Raw genomic sequence first — 23,000 nt, forward strand, 5'->3', positions numbered from 1 at the left:
TCCACACGCTACGTCCAACCAGGGAAACGCCCCTGTCAGGTGACAAGAAGGTCAGTTGGCTCTAATGAATTGAAGGCATGAGCTCGGCCCTGGCCTCCCTAGGCTGGCAGAGGGAATGTAGAGCCCAGGATTACATAGACAATTGGCACTGGGTATTACAAAAATGGGTTATCAAAATTGTGGGATAAAAATGTAAGAAATCAAAACAGAAACGGCAATTTTCTTGGCACTTATGTGATAGTTCTGCCACCTCCTCTATGTAGGCCCTCTCGTCATCATTTGAGATCAGTCTCACCACCACTGTGGTTGTTAGTTGACAATTATGTTGGAACTATTTCTGGCCACACAGTCGAGGTATATCTAGTCCAGTATATCTAGTCTCATATCATAACATTGGTATAATATTTATTTATTGCCTAGCCCTACTCACTTCCTTCTCTCTCTTTCTTTCCCCCTCTCTTCCACTATGACGTCTAATCTCCCTCCTTTCTCCAACGTGCATGGCCGGCGATCAGGATGGGAGCGTCGGACAACATCTACAAGGGACGGAGCACCTTCATGGAAGAGCTGACAGAGGCCTCAGAGATCATCGCCCAGGCGACAGAGCGCTCGCTGGTCATCCTGGATGAACTAGGCCGTGGCACAAGCACCCACGATGGGATCGCCATCGCCTACGCCACCCTGGAGCACTTCGTCCGACACGTAAGTGTGTTTGCAGGGTCAAGATACCAAACTGAAATAGCATTTGAGAGAGAGAGAACATGAGGTAGAGAAGTCTTTATTGTCCCCCACTGGTGCAATTCAGTTAAAAAACAAATTATGAAACACATTATAATATAATAAAATAACATCAAATATGTAGTGATAGTATAAAAAAAATCATAACGAGCACTCAGTCACTCTACTACAACTATCAAAGATGCAATGTTACAGAGGTCCATGGCCTAAAGCATACAAAACTGGGAGTCCTTGAAATTAATAATTTTGAAAAACACATCCTAGACCACACCATTCTATTTTAACATGTTATTCATCTGAACCAACAGATACACAAAGGCAGGAACTGACTCAATACAAGATTAATACAATATTTTCAAAATTGTTTTATGACACATCATGTCCCATTAAACATTAAAAGAGAATATGAGAAATGAGACAAAACATAGTGACACATTGGATGGTACACTTAAGACTACTGCAACTCTCTTAAGTGTTTGTTTGCATCCATGTGCGTGCTCGTGCTCGTGCACGCACGCACGCACGCACGCACGCACGCACGCACGCACGCACGCACGCACGCACGCACGCACGCACACACACACACACACACACACACACACACACACACACACACACACACACACACACACACACACACACACATGCTCACAGTCACACAGAGTCTCTCTCTTTCCCCACACCTCTCATTTTCTCCCACACACATCTTGCTGAATCCACAAGCACTGTGGGAGCTCCATGCCAGCCCAATAAACCGTCACGTTAGGGCCCTCAATTAAGAGTGTATATGTGTGTTCGTGCATTTGTGGGTTGCAGCGATGGTTTGTTTTGAAGACAAAGAAAGGACCCCAGAGACACCCTGGCAGCACAAGGGCTGTGGAAGCCAAAGCTTAACCCATTAAGACCGGAAACGCATCTGTGTCATTTTTAGATTTCTTTGGCTATTCAAAAATATATATATATTCTTTGAATATATATATATATATATATATATATATATATATATATATATATATATATATATATATATATATATTTAAAGCGAACATTTGTAACTCAAATCTTTGCTTCTGGGGATTCTACAAATGTCTTCTAAATCAAACAGTTTTTTGAAAAACCTGTTGCTATATCAGTGGTCGTCAAACTTTTTCATGTCAAAATGATATTTGGCCGTGGACTCCCATCTCAAAATATTTTGTTCCAGGGACCCCCAGAAGCAAAGATTTGAGTTAAAACTGTTCGCTTATATATATATATATATTCCAGGATTTACACAAACTTTCACGATTTTTCAAAATGAGCAGATTGTGAGTGCCACGCCATGAGCTTGTAGATCTTCTATTTTTGAATAGCCAAAAGAAATCTAAAATGACACATGCTTTCCCGGTCTTAATGGATTAATTGGAGAGAGACTTGATCTATAATGGTAATATGCTGCTGCAGCTGCTAGTTACAGTATAAATGCTGGAAAGGGGGGGGGGGTATGTGGGGGGTTACTCTCACCTCTGTGGGTATTGGACAGAATATCAGTTATCAAGGCCAGGGGTAATGTAGGTTGCTCTTGAACCTTGGTGATGGCCGTGGGCTGGTTGTACCAGTCTGTACTGTATACTCTTGTGTCATCCCTGCTCCCTGCTAATCCTCCTGAACCATGATTTCAAACGGCCGGTGAAGGCAGAGGCGTGGAGCCAGGCAGGATAGGCATTAAGGGACAGGTCCTCTAAAGCAGAGGTTTGAACCACATGAACCCTAGAGTGCCTATTCTGGGCATGTCACAACTGGCGAAAATAGGCAAACATTTGCTGCAGCATGCGTGGTGCGTTGTGAGCTTGTACATCTATTTTCGGCGAAGAGATTTGGTGTAGATGGGGGGGGGGGAAAGGGGCGGGGCCAAGTATAGACGCCTGGGGGACCCCGGTCAATGAAGTATAGGGTTTAACTTAAAGGACGACTTCACCCATTTTCAACCTATCTTCATATAATAGGTCCTCACTAATGCTCATGCTATAATGGTACAATTTTTTTTATAATCAGTCTGTGTCTCAGAGGAGGGCTGTAGACAGTTCAGAAACCCGTCTACCAGTGACATCATCAAGCTAATAGAAACTGCAGGCTTTGTATTCCTGTAAAGTTGCAATGCAATAATAGATCCCATTGTTCTCGCCTTAATAAAAATCTTAATCAAAACAAATTAATCTAAATGAGACAGACAAGTAGAATTTTTTTTTATCATTTTATCATGAGCATTAGTGAGGACCTATTATATGAAGATAGGTTGAAAATGGGTGAAGTCGTCCTTTAATTGGTTAAGGGAGCAGACGGGTTTGGAGATTTCTCTGTACACTCGAGCTGAGTGCTCAGCACTCCCATGGTATTTGTGCGTGTGCGTGTACAGTACGTGCGTGCGTGTTCCACCACTGGGACTATGTGAGCTTGCAGGGGTCCTGCGGGTGTTGCACAGTGTTGCATGTCCCATTGTGAGAGAACAGATCACTGGCACCAGGGGTGTGTGAGAAAGAGAGAGGTTACTAAGGGGATCTGTGACTGTCTCTCCACTGACATTTAGTTCCACCTGGACTGTTTCTCCAGGTGGGGAAGGATTTTTCAGGTTACATTGTCCACAATGATCCCGGGGGCCGGGGGGCTTTACAGTACACAGTATTCATGGTCACACATGAGGAGGCTTATTTTGCTGGCTGTTTGTTTGCCAGATGGATTGGGAGGGCACTAATCACTGCCTCTCCATATGGGCTTCTTGGTCTAAGTGGAAGAATGAACCCCTTTTGTGCAACTTGGGCTTGGGCCAATAATTCTATATCAGATATTCATTACCATACCAATACCCCCCCCCCCCCCCCCATTATACGATATTATCACACAGCTTCACATCTTCACGTCTTTATTTCCTAATAGTAGATCACTGTAAATGATCTACCCCTTTTTAAATCAATATTTTCTGTCAAAGTGTGGTTTTGCTTGTACGTTGTAATTTGTTTCAGTCCTGCTTCTCCCAGTAGGGATTTATTTTCCAATAATGATCGGCACAGCTACCGCCTATATATTATCCCGTACATATATAGCCGACATACGTACAATTACATCATACATGCAATATTTTGGTTGCATGTTTTGGTTGGCCATTCTGTAGGTTGAAGACAAGAGTCTTCTGCCGTGTGCCAAGACCTTGGGCATGTCCTTTCATTAGTAGGTGTGCATGCTGCAGCCTAAATCACTCAAGTATGATGATATTAGCTTGCTCTGTACAAGTAAGTTGTGAAAAGTTTACATAATCAAAACGGCTCTCAGTTACTACCAGTCCAAATATAGAAGAATGAACATGTTGTCTTTGAAAAAACACTACCCACTTTTCAGGATTTGCCAGTTCCATATTGATCTTGAGTATTGCATGCTTATGTAATTTTCTTTGGACAATGTAAGCAGCTCAGTAGCAGCTAATACAACAGGGAGCTGTAGTTGGCAGGAGGCGGAGGCCCACTAACCACCTGTTGTATAACTGCATTGATTTGTCAGAGTGACTCGAGAAGCCTTGCTTATTGAAAGAAACCGAGCTCCAAAGAGCTAGGTGGGACAAGTTGTGCTGTACGGTCATTGACTGCCCTCCCCATGCCTGCTGGAATTACCATGAACTATGCTCCTCATATCAACCCCTACCTCACATTATCATCATCATCATCATCATCATCATCATCATCATCTGTTTGTGTCAACATGCATAAATCCCTACTACCCTTCCTTTGACTCAGTTGTTATAGTAACAGATCCTTTCCCTACACTCAACGCTCACCTAGATGAGTTTCATGAAACCACTCGGTGAATTCAATGGCCAGGCAGCCTTGACAGCATGGCAGTCAGAGAGAGAAAGGGAGGCTGAAACGGAAAAAGAGTAGTTGAATAAGACCATATACTGTAACAGCTTCTGTACACAATGGGATGAAGAACATTTTATGTTTTAGTCAGGGCCTGGCTGTAGTATTGATTGGTTGTCTGTATAGTTCCAGTATGTATGTATTAAAGGGCCATACCTGTGGTCTGGCATGTTTTTCCCATGGACTACAACAGCCAGGGAACAATTTCAACACCCGCCAACCGCCAATGGCATGTAGATCTCTTCTTTGGCTGCTAAATGATGGAAACTCAAGCCCATTGCATACTACACCAGAACAGACTAAATGTGTTCATTTAGGCTGGTCCAAAACTACAATATGATATCATTCAGAGGTTTGGGTGGGCGAGTTCAAAGAACTAAATTTGGGTGTTCTATGCCTCCAAACTAGTTGGTCAGATGTTGGTCAGACGTTCCACACACAGCCCAGCTTCAAGTTCATTCTGCCAGCAGTGAAGCGAATGAAAAGCAGTGGTAGTTTGGAAGAGACATGAGCCACCTGCCACCCCCACCTCCGACTCTCATTGGACAATACATTTTGTACCGAATAAATCCTAGGTTCACATTTACAACAACAGACCAAGAGGCTGTCCACTCAGAGAGTGGGCTGGGTCTATGGTCTGGAACCAGGCTAGTGTTGTGTGGTATTATGAACTAACATTTGTCTGTCATAATATTTGTTTCCGGGTCGGGGAGCCCTCCTTTCCAAACCGACTACAGTTGTGTTGGTGCAGTATGCAGCTACCTTAACCAGCCAAGAAGTGTTGATAAAGAGCTTCTGTTGTCTGTGTGTAATTCTGCCTAAAGCGCTAGCTTTATATTAAGTGGTGCAGTTGCTAATATAGGGTAGTGACGTATGCACGCTCGCAAGGCTCTGTTTGTGCGGGTTTGTGTCCTTTCGTAGCATGCACTTAACAGGACTAATCAAACATACTGTACGTTCAAGCGATCTCACTGGGAGAGTGTCCTTAAACGAGTGCATCCTGAAACAGTCGGCAAGTGTACAAAACCATGTAAAAGAATACGCGTTTTCAGTGGAAATAGGGAGAGCTGGGTTACCGTCGTATGCTTGGAGGGAATCACGTGCCAAAAAATAACAGATCTACTGTACAAGCTAACCATACCTTGCAATGTGAAGCGTTGTTAGCTTGTAGGTCACTTATTCTTGGAACACGGCTCTACGGAGAAAGCATACTGACTGATAAACACTGTTTACCGAGGGGCTGCAGATTTGACTAATGATACCGGAACCAGATTTTTCAGCCCTCATGAGTTTGCAGGTCTGCCTTCAGTCCACTACCAATGCCCAGATTAGCAAATCTCCTGGTTAAAGTTGGTTGAGAGATATTTTCTACGTCTCCATAAGTCCCCGGTCTCTCTCATCTTCTTCTGTTCCACTAACCTCCCCTGCAGGATGCTCCATGTCTGCATTTATGGCTGCCACTGAAGATTATTTTCATAACCGATTCATCTGTTAATTATTAATATTTAGTTTATTCATCATTCATCTGAACCCAAGCAGACATCCTGAAATTGCACTGTCCACCATTTAAAAACAATGGGCACAACCTTTTTACATAAACATTTTAGAGAAATAACCAAAAGGTGACTGTCTTTAAAAGATGTTGGTCAGAGCTCTTTTTTTTGCAGAGCTTTTTTTTCTTTTCTCTTTTTAACCCGTTTTTCTCCCCAATTTAGTTATTGTGCCAATTGATTCCTCCCCACACACTTGTTGTGTTGTCACTGCTGTTGTATCCTTCTGACTCACCTGCCAGTGAGGAGCCCCCCACAGGGAGGACGTAGAGCCTTCGTCCTACTCCTCCCGCCCTACACTCCCTGCTGACAGGTGCCCCCCCAGCCTGCAGGATTACGCACAGTGACAATTACCACCCTCCCCGCCCGGCTTCCCTCCCCCGAACACGTAGACGCCCGACAAAGCCGGATGCACCACGTTGGATTCTAACCCACAACCTCCACGGTGGTGGGAAGGCACTTTAGTGCTGTGCCACCCGAGCGCCAGAATAGTTTAACATTATGAGAAAAGTTCATATGATGTGATGAGCTTTTTATCAGCTGATCACACAGGAGAGGCCTCCCTTGTGGCTCGCCTGGAAACGTTTCCTATTTCACTATTGTATTTGCTTTATTCATTACAATGTGGAGTTGTATTATCCAGCATCAGCTCCACTGCTCCAGGCGGAGCAAGCTAGCAGCTATGCCCGAAAGAAGAGGTGACAGCTTTTCTCTAAACAATATATATGTTCTATAAGGTATATATATAAGGTGATAAATATGCCATGCAGATTCTCAATCTTGATTAATTTCACATCTACACTTGCTAGTGTAAAAACATCAGTATTCAGTACTTTCCACAGAGTTATATCTCTCCTTTTTTCAGCAGAGAAATCGCTCCCCTCCTTTTTCATAAAAGGCAGATAGTGTGAACACACCCTTACCCAGCAGTCAAAAGCAAAAGCTTTCATTTTATAAAATTGAGAAAAGAGAAGCAAACTGATATTTGATTATAAAATGTTTATTTAATAACCTTTCTGTCCATCAATTTTTCGATTATTTGATGCTAGTTGTCACCTGTCCACTCAATTGTAAATTTCATCCATGCCACAGAACCTGGCCAATATGTGAGACTGGATTAGTTTCATTACAGCCAGGTTCATTGGTAGTGGCGCTGTCCATGGGTCTCACACAGTGTAATAGAGGTGTCAGCGAGCCCTGGGGGGATATGGCCATTAACAGCCATTAGCAGCTAATCAGACTATTAGCTAGGCAGTTAGCCTCCCTTCACCATGCGCTTTGTTTTTACCTTCTACTGGGGGTGGACACTGTGGATTAGAATAGCTTTGCTCAGGTGTGTGTGTATATGTGTGCATGCGTTACAGAGTGTTAGAGAGAGGACAGTGCCATTTTTGTCTATGAAGTTGGTATACAATAGAATTCATAGAATGGCCTCAACACCAACCATGATTTTTCCAAAGGTTGCCAGCTTGTACAAACCTGTACAGAGCACTGAGTAATCCTTTATTCAAAACGTTTACCCAGGTACAATAACAGGACTTCTTAGTAAAACAGACCTGAGTTACAACTGTACTTGCGATATTATCATTGAGGTGTTCATGTTTTCATTGAGATGCTATCATTGAGGTGTTATCATTGAGTCATACAGTACGTCATACGTCATAGACCACTGATGTCTCACTCTGGCCACATTAAGTCTGAGCTCTATAATGGAGCCACAAAACCATATATCATGGACGCAACGTCCTATCCACTTTCACGTCTGTGCATAGAGGGCACCACGAATTCTGTCTTTACCCCACACATTCCTAGGGTCCTGACTGAGTGCTGCAACCCACAACTTGCATCAGGGCACCCACACTTGCAATTTCTTGAAATGCTCTACCTTATATTACTTTCTTAAACTGACTGATCAGCTTTGGCTTTCTGATCTAACTACTTATTTTTATGTAAATTTGGACAGGCATGGGGGCTCGCTGTCATTTACATTCCCAGCCTGATTTGTATTCCCATTCTGAACCTGTACAACAAACATAACTGATGTTATCATAGCCTTTCCCCCATTGCCTTATGCCATTTCATACACGTGTACAACACCAAAACATTGTCATCACATACACCACACAGACTGTATTTGTCTTTTCTAGTTTGTTTTGCATTGCTCTTATCTTTATCTTATTGAACGTTCCTCTTCATCTTTTTAAGATTGCATCTTTTGATTGCCAGATTATGTGTAAAGATTGGATAGCTGGCCATTCATCAACAGAAGCAATGCAGGGATTAGTCCAGTAATAATGTCACTTGACCTAACTCAATTTGAACAAAAACAAACTCAACCGATTTTGTGTCGTAAATATGTCATGAATGAGAGGAAATTGCATGAAGGGAAAATCCTGAAATTCAAAATGGCCACCACCACACACTATTTTTAAATATACAATTATCTATCTCAAAAACCGGACAATGTATGAAGTCGACATTTGGCAGATGTATAGCTGATGGGACTGAGAGTAACAACAGTTACTTTTGGCAAACATCAAACTTTGGGAACCTGATGGCCTCATCTGGGCTACAAGAGCTGCTGGAGTTGATCTATGCCCCAAATGCAGTAATCCACATGATGTGTGGCAAAGCTGTTGCGCGACCAGTTCGTGCACACTCAATTGTTGATGCAGCCGTCAATGCACTGTTAATGCACATCTCTGCTCACATCTGTTTTCTGATAATCTGGCTGCCTTGCACGTGCTTCAGCTGACGCTGCCTCTCCATCCCTACTGTCTGTTGTTCCAGATTGCTGTGGTAGATGGACTTTGAGCATGTTTGCTAGAAACAGTGCATTGACGGCTGCATCAACAATTGAGTATGCATGAACTGCTCGCACAATTGCATTCTCAAGAACCGCTCATCCAAACTTCAAGTTCAAACTTGATACAGGACTTCCTTGGGTCCATCTGCCAAATCGATAATTGTATATTTAAAAATAGTGTGTGATGACGTCTATTTAGATTTTCCCTTCTGTAATTCCAAATTCATTCAGGACATATTTAGGACACAAAATCTGTTGATTTTGTGTTAGTTGCAATTAGTGTGAGGTTGACCCCATTTTTGCATGAAATACCTGGACTATATAAAAACATCTCTCACTTTCTCCTCAGGTCAAGTCTCTGACCCTGTTTGTGACCCATTACCCACCATTGTGTGAATTGGAGCGCATGTATCCAGAAAACGTGGCCAACTATCACATGGCCTTCCTACTAAATGAACCTGGCATCGCCACTGACGCTGAAGGTAGTATCTGTACATTTGAGAGGGAGAGAGAGAGAGAGGATTTGTGCATGCACTGTATATAGCCAAAAGCTTATTATATTTGAGTGGTTGTGGCTCTGACTTGGTAACATCAATGACATCTCATAAGCCCACTCCCTCTTTTTTCACATGTAGATGCTCATCCTAGAGACAGATGTTACATTACATCCTCTGTGTCGGTAAATGTCAGTTCAATTCATGAGGTCACGTCATTACTTTGATTCAATTTTCTGCCATGGCATCGGGTTAAAAGGCACATCAGGATAATTGGGTTGGTCATTGTGGTCTTACCAGAAAACTTTATTGATCCTGCGGGGAAATTCAGTCGCCAAAGGCCGCACAGTAGTTAAGATACAGATTAGTAGTTAAGATACAGATTACAGGGCAAGAAAAAGTACTGTAGATACAAAGGAGTAAAAGCCATTACATTCAACGCAACACTTGCATAGTGCAGGCAGGACAAGGGAAATACAAGAGAATGCACAGTAATCATGTCAGATAGTGCTGAACTGTTGTTTTTCGAGCAATAGGCTCTATGCACAGCGGCTATATTGGAAATGAATTGGGCCTCTTCCTTGTCACCAATGATGCTAATGAAGGCTCTATTCCATTCTGGGCAAACATAGTCAGGGTGCTGATATTGTGCATGTTACTCACTGTAAAATTGGTGTCCAGGGATGGTTCCTTGAGGGGGTTCCAAATGGCCCCTTACGGGTGTTTAATTCTGAGAGTGTACAAATCCATTTGTACACTCACATTTGTACACTCACAGAGTTATGTGTGTTCTTCAAATTAAAACGTTTGAGAACCACTGTGCTACACTAAATGGCTGATTAGTCTATTGAAAGAGCTGACCATTGTGTGCCTCATTATAAGTCTTCGTAGCTAGGAAGGACTGTCTATTGAATGAATTAGTCTATCATTACCCCTCTTGCTAAAACTTCCCACAATCTCCAAGTGAAGGGGGTTTGAAAAGTGTGTGTGCACATGCTTGTGTGTGCGTGCATCTGATGTGTCCATCAGATGGTGACGTTCAACCAGAGTTCATCACCTTCCTCTACCAGCTAACTGAGGGAGCAGCAGGACGGAGTTATGGCCTGAATGTCGCACGACTGGCTGATATCCCAGACGCTGTACTATACACTGCCGCACACAAGTCCCGAGAGCTGGAGAACATAGTGGATGCCAGGAGGTTAGTATAAGCCCCCCCCCCCCCCCACACACACACACACACACACACACACACACACACACACACTATGCACTGTATACACCCTGAGAGTGTGTACTGAACTAGACAAAAAAACTCTTCCTTTAATGAATTTCAGCGGCTTTGATCTGTTCCGTTTGTATTTTTAACAATGTATACCTTGATTGCATTTTTGTCAGTAAAAACATCACACCACACTCAGCAGTCTGACTTATTTAATGTCACAAAGACACACAACTTGGAGTGGGATCTCATTCCAATGAACTTTGTTTTATCACAATGCAACACTTCTGAGCCAGAAAATGTACCAATAGCCTCAGAAAACCACCAAAGTCAGCGGAGCCACCCAAACTTTGTCTATTGATGACTTAACACATGAAAGAAAGCTCTTTGTCTTCTGGCTTTGGGAGAGACTGGCTTTGGGAGAGTTAATAACCACAAACCTAGATCAATATCATAGGAATGATGTAGGGCTTCTGTGTGTTAGGATGGGACTTGATTTAAAGCACACTGCATCTGATTAATTAAAGGGAAAGGGAAGTAAATGAGCAATACTGTATAATGGAAGCAGGGTTCTACTTATGTTGAGTTGCGATGTTTGTGCATGTTTAAGGACCACACAGCTTCTGAGAACGTATGACAAATGCCATCACCTAGACAACTTCACATCATATTAGTGTATTATTGTAATGCTGTTGTAATCCCTTGTCTCAGGGCTTATTTATAGCCTAATTAGTAATAACTAATTTCTAATTATGTTGTACAGTACTATCAGAGTCTCAAGTGCCTTGTTTTCACATTTAACTAGTGGTAAGATTCTATTTTAAAGTTTATGTTGGTTTGAAATAGTATGCCAGTCTTCTTTTTTTTTGTAATTTCTTGCTTTATGTAGGCTAGATAGGATTGCTGTGGGGGTGGTCATGCAACACAGGTCGGAATTGAACCAGGGATGCCACGACCATGATCAATATGCTATCCATTTATCTAACCTGGCCCATATCTCAATGTTTTAATGTCCAATTAATTTGTAAATAGCAACTACTCCCACAAGGGCTGCATATGGATATGGAGAGAAAGAAAAAAACACTCACATTGAAAATATTGTGATTAATATCAAATTAGGATTTGAATTGCAAAAAGATAAATGTTAAGTCTAAACCTAAGTGTTTATTTGTTATGTGAGGACTGATCGATACCAACAACAGAGGCGGAGAGTTCAAGTTGCCCAAAGTCAATTTATTAAGGGAAATTGTACCGCAGTGGGGAGGGGCAAAGGCATTATCATGCAAAGGTTCTTCCCGGTCTGGGGTTTTGTCCAGTAATGAAAGTTCATGACCAAAACCAAAAACAAAAAAAACAATCAGTTCTGTACCATTTCACCTATTAACTATCTCATACAATTGGAGTGTATCGATTACCACCCAGCAATGCCTCATCGACCATAGAGAGCCAGCAGAGACTGAGGGAGACCACAGCAGTATTCATAGCCCAAGGTTGATCAGAACCAGCGCAGCTGTCAGCACTTGCCAATCAGATTGCGCGACAAAGAGGGACATACCTCCCTTCGATCAGCTGATTTAGGGCCCAGCGCTGGCCGTGGTGCTGAACTCTCTCCTCTTCCCCCTTGTCTCATTGGTGGCTGCGCTTGCCTGGTTAAAGTCACAGTTTTTACTGCAGCCCTACAGTGGGTGGTTGTCCATGTCGTCCAATTTTTCCTTCCTTTTTGATGAATAAATTAATCATGGAAGTAATTTCAACGGGAATTGAGCTGACCAATTCATCTTCTTTACTCCTGCTTCTTTAGAATAAGCCATTTATCATGTAAACAGCTGGCTCTGAGATGAATGTACTGTATTCTTATTGGCATCTGCATCTTCCCTTTTTCTCTTCCTCAGTGACTGACATGGCCTGTGTCATTTACGCCTTCCTGCAGCAGGTGTCTACTTAATTATAATGAGCCTCAGCATGTTGGTCAAGCCCAGAGCTACTGTTTAATAAAATAACACAATTCCAGGAAACAAACTTGGAGAATAGCACCTTCTGTTTCTATCCCTTTATTCACTTAAGCCCTACTTCGTCAAGCTTGTATATTGTCTATTTCCGCTATTTTAGAAAATTCCTGAAAATATTTTCACCTATTCACATGCTCAAAACATCGATGACAGATTATACTTTACAAGGGTTTGTTGCTGTTGTGGTTAATGGGTGAAAATACATTTTGTTCAGATTTCAGTAGTTTTCAATCGAGGTGTGTGCATGCATGCACATCGACAGACATTTAATTTGATGAGGATTATGTAGGCGTATAGAGAGAGTTAGTATCAGGCAGGCTCATTAAGTACACACCTACTGCCCACCGCCTGAAGTTCAAATTTCAGGTTTAAGATACATTTTTGCCTTGATTTGAATTTATATTGCTCATAACCAGTTTAGGAAAATGTCTATTGATAGATACATTACAGAACTCTATAATATTATCTCACTTGTATGATACTTTTGTCCTCAAGCCCCCCCAGTGCGAGTACACCCAACATTAAATTCTTCATACAATTTTTTAGCCCACCAAATTGGTTAGTATTCTGGTATATAGTATACTGGCGATGACACATTTAAGGCTTATGTTACTCTGTTCAGCCTGATTGATAAACTGTTCTACCTCTGTGTGTGGGATGAAGAACAAACCAAGCTGTTTTGACTTAAGACTGAACAAGTGGAAAATAACTCGTCTTAGTCTATTTGCTCTCAAACGTTTTAGCATGATACACTCTAAAGACAGTTCTGTTTCTTATTATCACTCTCTCTCTTTCTATGTGTGTGGTGTGCCGTATCTTACTCTACTGCAGACAGCCTGTTGGGAGCTGAGTGCTGCTTACTCTCTCTCCCTAAATAATCCTCATCATATGAAATGTCTGTCAGTGCATGTGTACACACGCACATTCACCTCTTTTCTGTCAATCAGTGTAATCCTCCCCATATGAAATGTTTGTCTTGTGTTGGAGTGAGTCCGTTCTGTGTTCACAGTAGAGCTGGGCTGCTGGTGGAATATTAAAGATGCAGTTATCTCAGTGAAATCTCACAGATCTTCTTTCATTTACTGGGAAATGCTTCTGTCGCCAGATGGACTGTGTATTTCTCACATATCCTCCCTCTCTCTCTCTCTCTCTCTCTCTCTCTCTCTCTCTCTCTCTCTCTCTAGGATGAATAAAACTCTGCTATCTGATCTATGGAACATCAATGACAGAAAGTCGCTGATGAACTGGATACAGTCAAACTCACCCACCTGTCCAAAAATTACTCTCTCACAAGAATGATGCACTCTGTGAAGAAAAACAACTTTTACAGTTCTAAGCGTTATATTCCTGTGCTGCTTACTGTGATTCTGTGTGTGTGTGTGTGTGTGTGTGTGTGTGTGTGTGTGTGTGTGTGTGTGTGTGTGTGTGTGTGATATTATTACCTAATAGTTTCATTAGCATCAGTTGTAATGCCATCTTATCAGGATTTTGTCTACCAGTCTATTTGTGAGTAATAATTGAATTAAAAGAATACCAATTTCATACTCTTCCTTGTCCTCTTTGAAGGTCATTTTTTCATCACCAGACTTAGGACTTATATGCTAGGTTTTAGTTCACCTTAAATGTTGTAGTATTTTGTATCCATTCATTAAACTATTATGTATGGTTGGCCCAAGCTTATTAATAATGCAGTGACTATTACACAGACTCTGTCTAGGAAGATTCAGCCCTAATAGTGTCTTTGGCCAAATTATTGTCCTGGTCATTTAAATGTTATACAAACTGTAATAACATAGGATAAGGATAATTCCTTTTAACAGGTCGTTCATGAAAGTCCTTGCGGTCTTGTTTCCATTGAGAACCTGTGAGCAATTAGGGGTTAAGAGTCTTGCTCAGGGACAAATTTCATTTCATCGACTCATATGCTGGCGTGGCCTGGAATCGAACCTGGGGCAACCAGGGCCTCTGGCTCCCTAGGCGGGCTCACTAACCACTCAGCTATGGCCGCCCCCATAAATATGAGGGCTAATGTGTTGCCTAGTAGCTACAGACTGAAACTGCCCAATTTAAGCAAGTTAGGGAGAAGTAGCCCATTTCTCTCCTGGGTTGGGGAAGAATGGAATACAATTCTGTACTAGCCTAAATTAAATCAGTTTTTACTGTGAGAAGTTGTAAGAAACATTTGAAAAACAATTCTCGGGTAAAATACCAGAGTATTGCATGTACATTTTTACAATGTCTATTGTGTGGAGTAGGCCTATGTGTTGATTTTACAATGTGCTTTGATTATGCTTCACCTTCCCAGATTGTGCTGGACCCTATACTCCTGCCTGCCTTCCAAACAAGTCTACAGGAAGGCAATGGAAATAAATCAATTGTGACTTTATTGTGATATCCTGATAGATTAGGATCAGTGGTTCCCAAACTGTTTAGCTCAAGACCCAAAAGAGAAATTAGACATTTGCCCGGGCCAGGACCCAAACTAGTGAAAATAGCAGATCTACAAGCTCACAACGCTGCGCATAGTTCTTAAACATATATTTTTTTTATTCATGGAATTATTTTATTTTTTCTTTATTTTTATGAAATACCTTTAGAATTGTTTTTAATTGATGAAATGTTGTTTTTATTAGTTGTTTTAACAGCTGACAATTGTGATTTAAAAAAATAATATATGTTTTTATGTAGGAATAAAATGGGGATATTTACTCGCGAGCCATAAAAATCAGTCCACGACCCAAAAATGGGTCCCGACCCACTGTTTGGGAAACAGTGGATTAAATACATGTATTTAAAAATTGAACAAATACACTTTATCAAGATCTGCGACCCACTCCTCTCTGTCTCTCTCTGTCTTTCGCACGCACGCACGCACACACACACACACACGCACACACGCACACACACACACACACACACACACACACACACACACACACACACACACACACACACACACTCTCCCTCAACTCTACACTCACGCTCCGCCTTCCATTCCTCCAGCTCCACGCTGCCCTGCCCAGCCACGGAGCATCACCGCAGAGAGAGTTAACCAGTGTCAAAGCCGATTACAGCTTATCTCTGACTGTGATTCGTTCACTGTCTGCCCGCTTGAGAGTTCTCTCGGTGATTATCCTACCTACCTCTCTCTCTCTCTCTCTCTCTCTCTCTCTCTCTCTCTCTCTCTCTCTCTCTCTCTCTCTCTCTCTCTGTCTCTCTCTCAAATTATATATATATATTTATTTATTTATTTATAAAATACGCAGAGAACATGGATTGTATAGTCCTCGGTGGACACGCAGACGGGCATTTTTTAGGATGACTTTCCCCGGAGGAGCGCTTCTTCCATCGGCGGGGCAACTTTTCCGTGCGCCGCCGCCACCGCGTCGCATCTCCTCCACTCTGCTGCTGAACACTGACTCAGAGGGAAAAGTTTGCACGCATCCTGATAAACATGGGCTCCATGTGAAAAACTAACAAACGAGAACATCTCCGTTCTGGAAAAAAATAAAAGAAAAGAAAGAAACGTTTAAAAAAAAGGAAAAAAAGGGAGAAACCGCAAACATTTATTTTTCTTTTCCTTTTTTTTTCTCTTTTAATTGATTCCACAATTTTGCAGTGATACATCACAGAACCCGACCAGAAACCGCAAACATGCAGAAGAGCGTGCGCTACAACGAGGGACACGCGCTGTTCCTGTCGGTGGTGGCGCGCAAAGAGGGCACCAAGCGCGGCTACCTGAGCAAGAAGACGGCGGAGAACAGCCGCTGGCACGACAAGTTCTTCGCCCTCTACCAGAACGTGCTTTTCTACTTCGAGAACGAGCAGAGCGCGCGGCCCGCCGGCATCTACCTGTTGGAGGGATGCACCTGCGAGCGCGTCCCCGCGCCCAAGGTGTCCACTGCGGCCAAGGAGCCGCTGGATAAACAGGTGAGAATACATCATGGAGATACCATGGGTGGTAGTGGTGGAAAAGGTACTAGGCTACATTGTTTTTACTTAAGTGAAAGTATCAATACTGCAATGCAGAAATACTCTGTTACAAGTAAAAGTCCGGAATTCAATATTTACTTGAGTAAAAGTACAAAGGCATCAAAATGTAGGCTACTTAAAGTACCAAAAGTAGAAAGTAGGCTACTCATTATGCAGAGTGTCCCATTTCACAAGTTTTCAAATGTATAGGGGTGGCTTTAGCCATATAGGAGAGGCATGGTAACCTGTGAGGCTGATTTTGGTGATGGAGCGCTTCCATAAACAGGACCTTTAAATAAAGGCATATACATGTTGTTAAACAGTTTAGCAGAGAACCCCCTCCCCGCTGCTCTCTTTATAACACACACAACCCCCTCTTCTCCTATCCCTGCAATTTGTCCTGACAATTGCACACTGTTCATATTCAAATCTGTATTTGATTAATCAGATTGAATCGGAATGAGTGGGCCTGGCAAGTAGAGACCTGTTGAATATGTGCACAGCTGTCCCCTTCTATCACAATGCAATGACATAATTATGGGTTAGCTTAAAAGGTCAATAATACTTTGTATATTGATGTTTGAGTGGGTAAAGAAGATTAATTTGGAGAGACAAGGGGGCAGAGAGGTATGGTTGTAGTATTACTGAACAGGTGTATTTTGTTGCCATGGAAACATTACATTTCTGACCATGCATGTGATTCACTTTGATGTCTGCTATTGAGAGCTTGGCTGATTTGCACAAATTGCTTAGTGTATCATCAACCATAAAGTCTTAACTTTTTATATAGTAGACAACTATGTGTCGAGAAGAATGATATATAATCTTAATGGTATGGAGGGAAGAAGGAGGAACATGAGTGGATATCATCCAGAAAAAGTGGAGCAGAACCTTCAGGAGACTTGATTGATTATTATAGGCAAAAAGAATGTAAAACATCACACTTATTTCCGTTGGGGTCCTTGGTAGACCATAAATGAACTTCTTGTGGTTTGAGGTGAGCTGTGGACCACAGAGCAGATATAGACTTTTCAGATATATTACTCTGCACCGCTCAATTGATTGAAGAGTGTTATTTTTTTTCTACCACTAGCATTAAAAAACGGTATACTATAATATTATGGCATTAAGTTCTCAGTGTGTTCTTTTTCAATCTCACACCCAAGGTGGTGACGCTCTACCATTCCTGTTCATTCTGAATAGGACATCACCAGTTGTCTATTAGTAGGCTCCTTCACTTGTAGGTTTTCTGACATGTGAAGCCTTTTGAATATGTATTAAGCGTGCATGATATGAATGGAAGCTGAATCTCTTTGTTTTCCCCCCCTTCTCTCTCTCTCACTCTCTCTCACTCTCTCTCTCTCTCTCTCTCTCTCTCTCTCTCTCTCTCTCTCTCTCTCTCTCTCTCTCTCTCTCTCTCTCTCTCTCTCTGTGTGTGTGTGTGTCTCTCTCTCCCTCCCTGTCTTTCCAGCTGTGCTGTTTAATTAGGGGTTATTTTTAATCCGCTCTCAGCTAAAAGCTTGTGTTTTTACCATGTAACCGTGTAACTTAGATGGCCATACGGGCTGGAAGATTAACCACAATGCAATGCAACAACACTTGGGGTTGCTCGTTGGGGCCTTGTGTGGGTATGTGTGCGTGCATGTGAGACTGCAATAAAAAATGAATCAAGGAGAATTCCAGAGAGCCTGCTAGCGCCTAGTTCAATTCCCCGTGCAGATGGATGAATGACAAGTGCGAAGGAGAGAGGAGACGAGAAGTGTACTGCATGTATAACGAGATATCCTTAGTTGACCGGTGTTCCCCATCGGTGTTGACCGGTGATCCTCTCCTTTTCCTCTCCTTTTTTTCCCCCTCTGCACCAAATGTCTTTTCCCAAAATAGGCCATATTTGCGTTGTGAGCTTGAAGATTCGCTGAATGTTTGCCTGTTATGGCATTCCCAGAACATTGACACTAGGGTTCATGGGGCTAAATCAACACTCTCCCTCAGTCTATCTCCTGCTCTTCGCCATTGCTTTATGCAGTAGATTGAGTCTGCCGACAACCTGCAGTATCACACCCCCACGTTGAGCCACTGCACCCACACACATAACACTGAGCCACTGCTTTTTTCTCTCACTCTCTCTCACACTGTGTGTGTGTGTGTGTGTGTGTGTGTGTGTGTGTGTGTGTGTGTGTGTGTGTGTGTGTGTGTGTGTGTGTGTGTGTGTGTGTGTGTGTGTGTGTGTGTGTGTGTGTGTGTGTGTGTGTGTGTGTGTGTGTGTGTGTGTGTGTGTGTGTGTCTTTCTCTCACACTCTCTTGTACTCAAAAAGAGACACAAAACCCTTCAAATAACATGGAGAGCATTTACATTGGTCTGAATTGTTTCCACATCAGCTGTATGTATGGATAAAAGGCCTACACATGTATGTGTGCATGGTTATCAGGCACAACCCCTCCCTCCCCTGAAGTGTCCATCATTAATCCAAGTAGCCTATAATTGGCACAATTCTGCAAAAGCCATGAACCACACACAATGTTCAGTCAAAGGTATTCGCAGCCTGGAACACACATTGCAATGTCTTTTCAGAGCCTACCAGTTTCAGTATTGTGCATAATGTAGTTATGTATTAAAAGGAAATATATGCATGTCCCCCAGAGAGACCTGATCGTGGCACCTTCCAGATGCAGGGGAACAGGTAGAACCCAGCATCTCAAGGCAGGGACTTGAATCTGTGAACTTTCAGTTTCATGGTTGATCTTACAAACCACCAGGCCACATTGCTACCTATTAATGGCCACTTTAATGATCAACAAAGAGAGTGTGTGAGAAGTTGAGGGGATAGCATAGCATAGCATAGTAGTCTGTCAAATGACAAAAAATGCAGATCCGCAAGCTCACAACACCTTTGTGAGCTTGTAGAACGGCTATCTTCGCCATGTGACTCCACCTTACAACAAAATATGAATTGGGCTTATACGTTGAATCTTCTGGTTGATAAAGTGTGTTTGACTGTTGGCACGGAGGGGAAGCAGTCTCCTTCCTGGTTGCAGCCACTGCAAGAAAAAAACAGGTGACACACTTTACATTAGTTTTGCGTGTCAGATCTGACTTCCTGGTGGATGTGTGTGTGTGTGTGTGTGTGTGTGTGTGTGTGTGTGTGTGTGTGTGTGTGTGTGTGTGTGTGTGTGTGTGTGTGTGTGTGTGTGTGTGTGTGTGTGTGTGTGTGTGTGTGTGTGTGTGTGTGTGTGTGTGTGTGTGTGTGTGTGTGTGTGTGTGTGCACCAGAGATCACGTTAGGCCGGTAATTGGCATTTAGTTTTATGACAAAAGCCAGAAAATATTATTCCCTACGGACATTTCAAATGTCCCATCTCTCTCTCTCTCTCTCTCTCTCTCTCTCTCTCTCTCTCTCTCTCTCTCTCTCTCTCTCTCTCTCTCTCACACACACACACCACAGACACTTTCACAGGAGAGGGCAATACACAGCTAGATTATGAAAAATGTAATGAAAACAAGGTCAAATGCAATCTGTGCAATGGCAAGTTGTCCTACCACAAATCAATAACAATGGACACACGTTTGAAAATGAAACATCCAACAGAGATGTCTAAAGACACTACACAACAGTGTCCATTTCTAGCCACACTGCAACTGAGCCTATCACCGTTATGAAGGAAGGATTATTTGTAAGTACCTGTTTTTTGCAGTACCCTTTGAGTGCTCGTTATTCTGAAGAAAACTTGTTACTTCTAATAAACTGATGATGCGCGCACACACACACACACACACACACACACACACACACACACACACACACACACACACACACACACACACACACACACACACACACACACACACACACACACACACACACACACTACCATGCACACAAAATGCGGCAAATTACTCGTTTTTGTTCAAATAGTTTTCAATCCAAATCAAATCAAATGCATAACTGTTAGGCTACATTTATGCACCTGATTGTTGTTCATGCATTGAAATTGGATATGGCCTTTTTTATGGCTGCTGGTTTAAAATCCTATAGCGCAACCTTTGATGTGCACATGCATGTGTGTATCATAATTAGGAATTAGCTCTCATTTTGAAGTTCCAGTAGTTATTAACACTCCTCAGAATGTTGCCTTTTCACGTCGCCCTCACTAATAGGGAATATCAAAGGACTAATTCATCCGCCGTTACACCCTGGGCTGCTTTCCATCTCCCCCATTGTTTATGCAAAGTGTTATGATCATTATGAAATGTAATAATGTCAGATCAGAAAATTCTCGTCACTTGCAGTGCTGCCGTATGCGGGTTCTGAGTGACGAGAGGTGAAAATGAATATACATGAATGTGCTGGAGTGTCCATGCATCTGTCTCTCTGCCTAGAGGCTGCATTAGATGAAGTGCAACTTTAAAAGGGATGCATCTCCTTCAGGGATCCATTTCTTGTCCACAGTTGAATCAAATCTTGAGGCGATTATGGCTCCAATGTTGAAATTGAGATTTCCCCAGGGGGGATTCTCCAAATGAGTGTTGGTGATATGAGCACATAATGGGAGAAGGTGACGCTGTGCTTTTGGATTAGACCGTATTTTGTACACATCAGAAAACTTTAAACCAATTAAAAAAATCCTTCCTACTTCTAAGACTTGCTGCGCAGAGTCCGTACGGTATACTGCCTCAGGGTGGGTAGCGCCTGGGGTCAGAATAATGCATTAGGAACACACACACACACACACACACACACACACACACACACACACACACACACACACACACACACACACACACACACACACACACACACACACACACACACACACACACACACACACACACACACACACACACACACACCAATCAATATCAAACATCACATTCTGCCCTGGCTGGTGTCTTAGGGGAGGCCCTTCTGTAACAGAAGCTCTGGGGCCATCCACCTTCTTGGATATTGTTGTTATTTATTATAGAAGAGCCCTCTGTCATCACCCACAGGTGCTGATATGGAGTGGTAATGCATTTAATGACACACACTTGCGCATGCACGGATTGCAACACACACACACACACACACACACACACACACACACACACACACACACACACACACACACACACACACACACACACACACACACACACACACACACACACACACACACACACACAACCATGGAGAGGGGGCATTGGGAAACAGGTGCATTGACAAGAACACGTAGAGCTCTTTGTATGTATATTACTTTTCATTGAGTGTACAGTATAGAGGTGAGGGCCATCATATACAGTATGTATGTATTGGCTGTTCTCAAGCATGTTGTAACAAGAACAAGAGTCCAAAGGCCCTGCTAGCAGCTAGCTGCTTCTTGCACCAACCAGTACAAGTACAACCATCAAGTAGTTGGAACTGACCGAATTTGCCATCTTAAGAATCCTGTGCACTCACTAGTAGGGCTAGAAATGGAAGAAAACAAATAGAACATTTTAAATTACTATTAGAAGCAGCAGAATTGTGGTGGGGGCTATCATGTATATTTGCTGAAAGAGATTCTAAAGGAAAGGCCAGCAAAATTTGTAGAATTCATCCTGAGCTCCACCCTTAAATCTTTTCATATCTTATCTTATCTTATATATATTTTGGCCTAAGGGTAGCACTAGAGGAAAGGCCATGGGGTCACCAAAATCAATAGGGTTCATATTCCGATGGACCACTGACATCATCATCCTTAGAGACACTACTGATTACTTCAACAACTGCACCAGAGCACTGGCGGTATGCTCCTGTGCTGTTGTTGCTATTATACAACTTATTACGCCCTCCTGCACCTCAGGGTTGCAGGGCTTCCCCAACAATTCCTCCTTATTTAGATTCTTGGTACCAGTCATTATCAGTATCATATTTGTATATTTAAATTACAATATTTGTCATGCCATCATTTGAATGTTCAATGACAAAAACACAATTAAATAATGAATCACAATTATTTGTAGGACAATTCAACTGAAATCATGTTAGCCCTAAAGTAACGTTATTTCCAACACAGCTGCTTGAACAAAGTACCACAATACATAACAGCACAGAGGGACTCTTGTAAGCGTTGTGCATTACATTTTAAAATCCTTATGCATGAAAGCAACCACTAGCAACCTGAGTTTTATAGCTGTAAAGTGATGTTTTTCTTTGTGACAGTGCCTTCTCCTCAGTAGTCAGTGGCTTAAGATTTGTTTTTCTTTTGATAATAGGATGAAAGGCAGAGAATTATGGACTGGAATGTGTCTAAAATGGAAAAGCTGAATTTTGGAAATATTTACAATTTTCAACTCTTTTCTCCAAAAT

At 42.3% G+C, this 23,000-nt stretch overlaps 2 protein-coding genes across 3 annotated transcripts in view; both read left to right on the forward strand.

The window, feature by feature from the left end:
• Nucleotides 1-14,225, forward strand: part of msh3 (mutS homolog 3 (E. coli)) — a 62,104-nt gene extending 47,879 nt beyond the window's left edge. For both annotated transcript variants that reach the window (XM_084054826.1, XM_084054827.1), the window contains exons 21-24: nucleotides 516-702; nucleotides 9,331-9,463; nucleotides 10,505-10,673; nucleotides 13,888-14,225. In XM_084054826.1, coding sequence (XP_083910952.1) covers nucleotides 516-702; nucleotides 9,331-9,463; nucleotides 10,505-10,673; nucleotides 13,888-14,002 — 604 coding nt within the window. In that variant the 3' untranslated portion in view covers nucleotides 14,003-14,225. The remainder of the gene's footprint in view (nucleotides 1-515; nucleotides 703-9,330; nucleotides 9,464-10,504; nucleotides 10,674-13,887) is intronic.
• A 2,103-nt stretch (nucleotides 14,226-16,328) lies between these two features.
• rasgrf2b (Ras protein-specific guanine nucleotide-releasing factor 2b) overlaps nucleotides 16,329-23,000 on the forward strand; it is a gene marked incomplete at its 3' end in the record, with an annotated part of 59,064 nt that continues 52,392 nt past the window's right edge. The window contains exon 1 of the mRNA XM_084055445.1: nucleotides 16,329-16,633. Within this exon, the coding sequence (XP_083911571.1) occupies nucleotides 16,358-16,633 (276 nt within the window). The 5' untranslated portion in view covers nucleotides 16,329-16,357. The remainder of the gene's footprint in view (nucleotides 16,634-23,000) is intronic.

The sequence above is a fragment of the Gymnoscopelus microlampas genome (assembly GCF_963454915.1).
Source record: "Gymnoscopelus microlampas genome assembly, chromosome: 4".
Classification (NCBI taxonomy): Eukaryota; Metazoa; Chordata; class Actinopteri; order Myctophiformes; family Myctophidae; genus Gymnoscopelus; species Gymnoscopelus microlampas.